General features: G+C 39.8%; 1 protein-coding gene across 1 annotated transcript; it reads left to right on the forward strand.

The window, feature by feature from the left end:
- The first annotated feature begins 350 nt into the window (after positions 1–350).
- On the forward strand, positions 351–2,391 carry CYTL1 (cytokine-like 1). The gene is made up of 4 exons (XM_010143313.1): positions 351–494; positions 598–642; positions 2,019–2,147; positions 2,308–2,391. Exons 1-4 carry the CDS (start codon positions 351–353, stop codon positions 2,389–2,391), a joined length of 402 nt encoding a protein of 133 aa, XP_010141615.1.
- Positions 2,392–3,303: the final 912 nt, after the last annotated feature.

The raw sequence follows: 3,303 nt of genomic DNA on the forward strand, positions 1-3,303 counted from the left end.
CTGTGCTCTTTTTTACACATATTTCTGTTGCTTGAGGTGCTCACTAGGTTGTTTTCATTCTGGAATGAAAAGGGCCAGTAGTGTTTGTTTTTGTTATCCTCATTCCCTCCTTTCCCTGCTCCAGGCAGGAAAACACTAGCAGCTCTGCCTCATAAGTTGGCAGGAAATTTAAAGCGACAGCAAGCTGCTGCTCGGACCACCCCCAGACTTTTTTTTTCCCCGCTGATGCAGGAGACTATTTAATTGTGGACTGACTTGTCAAACTTACTTGTCAACGCTTACCCGTTGCTGCCTAACTACTAACCGTGGTTTTTTGCCTCCCTTCCTCTCCTTCGGACAAGCTCCCCACCATGAAGATGCTAGTGAGCCTGATTGCTCTGCTTTCTGCAGCCCTGTTAGCCAATGCAGTCCCTCCAACTTGCTACTCGAGGATGTCGTCTATGAGCAAAGAAATCATGGAGTCCTTTAAGGAGTTACAGACCTCCAAAGATGTGGTGAGTCTACCTGAAAACTGCTCCTGCAAAAACGCTGCAAGTTGCTTGCATTTGACACAGGTTTCTGTCAAAATAAAATTGCAATGGATCTTCTTTCCTGCAGGATGAATGTGTGGTGATGCTGCCCAAGCTGTACGTGGACATACATGTAAGTTTTCACACTTCTTTCTTACTAATGTAAAAGCAACTAATGAAAAGAGAGAATAACTCGAAGATTGTACTCCAGAAGAGTGGCTTGAAATAATTTTTTAAAAACTTGATTAACTAGAGAGATGACTGACCAAAAGAAAATCTCATTTTGAACCTTATTAAAATCCCTATGGAGTATCTGAGATTTTACTTGTTTAAAAATTCAAAAATTTAGAAATCAATATTTTGAAGGGATTACTGTTTGTACAGTATTAATTTATTGTGACAGAGCCTTTTCAGAAGTTAAATATGTGCAACAAAACTTTGAATAATTGTTTAAAGGAAGAAATGCCAAATAAACATTCTTCACTTAATAAATCTACCTCATTTTATACCTTGAGTGAATTCTGGCAGTGAGGTTTTAATAAAAAGAAGTGCAGGAATACCTCACTGGCTTTTCCTGCTTTAAATAGCCACTTGCTGAATCCAGAAAGTAAAAGTATGCCTGAGGCTACGGAAGTGTGATACTGAGAAAAGACAGCAGTAGTCATCTTCCGGCAAAGATAAAATAGCCTCCTCCACACATAGTGTATGTCATAGTGCTCTGCCCTGGGATATTCAACATATTTTGCTGCTTTTCCCTGTGCTCCAATGAGTAACTAAGAAGTAGAAAACACCAGACAAAGCAAGAGATGTCTGATGTCTGACACATTTTGCCAGAGGCAACTACACCACCGAGTCTGCAAGTCAGGACCATCTAGATATCAATTCCAGGGGTGCCAGTGACACAATTAATTGCAAAGCCCAAACAATGCGAGTCCAGTGCCTCAGTTTCCCTTGCTTTAAAGCAAGAGCTGGGCTATTTATTTACCTGCTTCATGAGGACGTTGTGAAATCCAGGTTGACTGTGCTTTATTTTGGTAACACAAAGTCTGAGGCAAAAGTCACTCTGAAAAAATTTTGTCTGGTGCTCACAGTATTGGCTATTGTACAGGAAGAGAAGAATCATGTCAGTGAGATCTTGGTAATCTGTTCACCTGCTAAATCAGGTGCTCTCTTAAACGAGAGAAAATGCATGTATTCTGTAGGTAACTCCACCTACTACAGGAGCAGATTTTGTTGTTTTGCACTGCTGCCTCCTTAGGCATGTGAGAAATAAGCTGGCAGACCAAAACCGTGTCTATGCACTTTTCCAAGCACTTACTTGGACCAAACATCTTTGCTATGAAATGTTAATGGTGATTTTTCCTAACTAAAGGTTACACAGATTACATGTACATAGAGGCAGGAATTCAAGATTCCCACAGAGGCAGTAAGAATTTTGTAAGTGGTGGACGAGAAACATAAATCCATGTTTGTGCAGGGTTACACATACCTCTTTTGTGTACTTCGCAGAATTACTGTGTGCTGGCAAAACTCCGTGAGTTTGTGGCCTATCCCAGATGTGATGGGGTGCGCGAAGTGAGTGAGCTGAAGGAGAAAGTCCGGAGCCTGTACACCCTCATGATCTCCTACTGCAGAAAGGTAGGTCAAAATACACCAACAGGGACATAGCCTCTGCCTTTAGCCCTCTCCATCTCCACTCTGTTCCCTGACCAACAGAACTGGATCAGGGCCTGAGCTATATTCTGCTATATTCTGCTTTCCTCCCTATAAATGTTAACTTTCTCTTTTGTTTCTCCAGGACTTGGTGTTCCTCACTGATGACTGTAGCACTCTGGAATATCCTCTTCTGCCTCCCAACAAGCCCTCCATCACTGAGAGCTAAAAAGGAGTCAACCCAAAAGTTGGGTTGGGAAACTTTCAAAGAGACCAAGAGTCAAAATATGTATATGCAACCAATTACAACGTTAAAAACCAAGATTTTTTTTTTTTTTCAAGCACACCAGCGATATTGTCTCAGACCTACCCATTTTTCTCTGCCTTGGCAGGAAATTAACTGCATGCCTTGCATACCTACTGAGCTGCTGGGGAAACTGCAGTTAGAGTATTTTTTCGTTTGGCAAGGTATGATATTTCAGCTTAGCCAAGTGTATAAAGTATGTTTTGTTTAAACATTAGATACTAGATTTTTTTTTTACTCTTTTATAAATAGCTAGATTTATATAAAGAAAATACGTTATGATCTGTATTCTATATTGACTTAGTGGTTTTTCTTTTATTAGATGGGCATGGGAGGGACCATATTTGTTTAAGTGTTTGATAGAAGGAGTGTAACTTTGTACTGATAGATGACTCTCTACCTGTATAGCTCGTATATGTATGCTAATACTTCTTGAAGTCAGACTTGTAAGAATAGATGTGAAAGTAACCTGTCTTTGTGGCAAACTAAATAAAAACAGCCTTCTAAACCAAGATGCTCGTGTTACATCATGTCTTTCAAGATCAACCCAAAAGGTGTCATTCTTATAAACTTACTTTTCACAGTCACTTGCAAGTTGTTTTTCACAGCATAAGCCACCTTCAGCTTTGTTTCCATAACAATGCAGACTTTGCTGGGTCTGCATTATTTAACAATATGTAAGTTTCTACTGAGAGAATTTTTCCATACTGCGAACAATTTCTTTGACAAAAATAGTGGATTTCTTTTAAAATACTGTTTCTGTGTTGTGAGAATGTAGATTGTGAGGCAGAGGCTCAGAAAGCCTATTAAAGTGTTGGATAGATTGTTAAAATGCAG

The sequence above is a fragment of the Buceros rhinoceros genome, unplaced genomic scaffold, assembly GCF_000710305.1.
Source record: "Buceros rhinoceros silvestris isolate BGI_N320 unplaced genomic scaffold, ASM71030v1 scaffold18799, whole genome shotgun sequence".
Classification (NCBI taxonomy): Eukaryota; Metazoa; Chordata; class Aves; order Bucerotiformes; family Bucerotidae; genus Buceros; species Buceros rhinoceros.

Bases quoted from the DNA above. Each gene is read 5' to 3' on its own strand.
- CYTL1 (XM_010143313.1), top strand. From the start codon at position 351: ATGAAGATGCTAGTGAGCCTGATTGCTCTGCTTTCTGCAGCCCTGTTA. The intron at 495-597 runs GTGAGTCTACCT...TCTTTCCTGCAG, and splicing joins TACAGACCTCCAAAGATGTG to GATGAATGTGTGGTGATGCT. The intron at 2,148-2,307 runs GTAGGTCAAAAT...TTGTTTCTCCAG, and splicing joins TGATCTCCTACTGCAGAAAG to GACTTGGTGTTCCTCACTGA.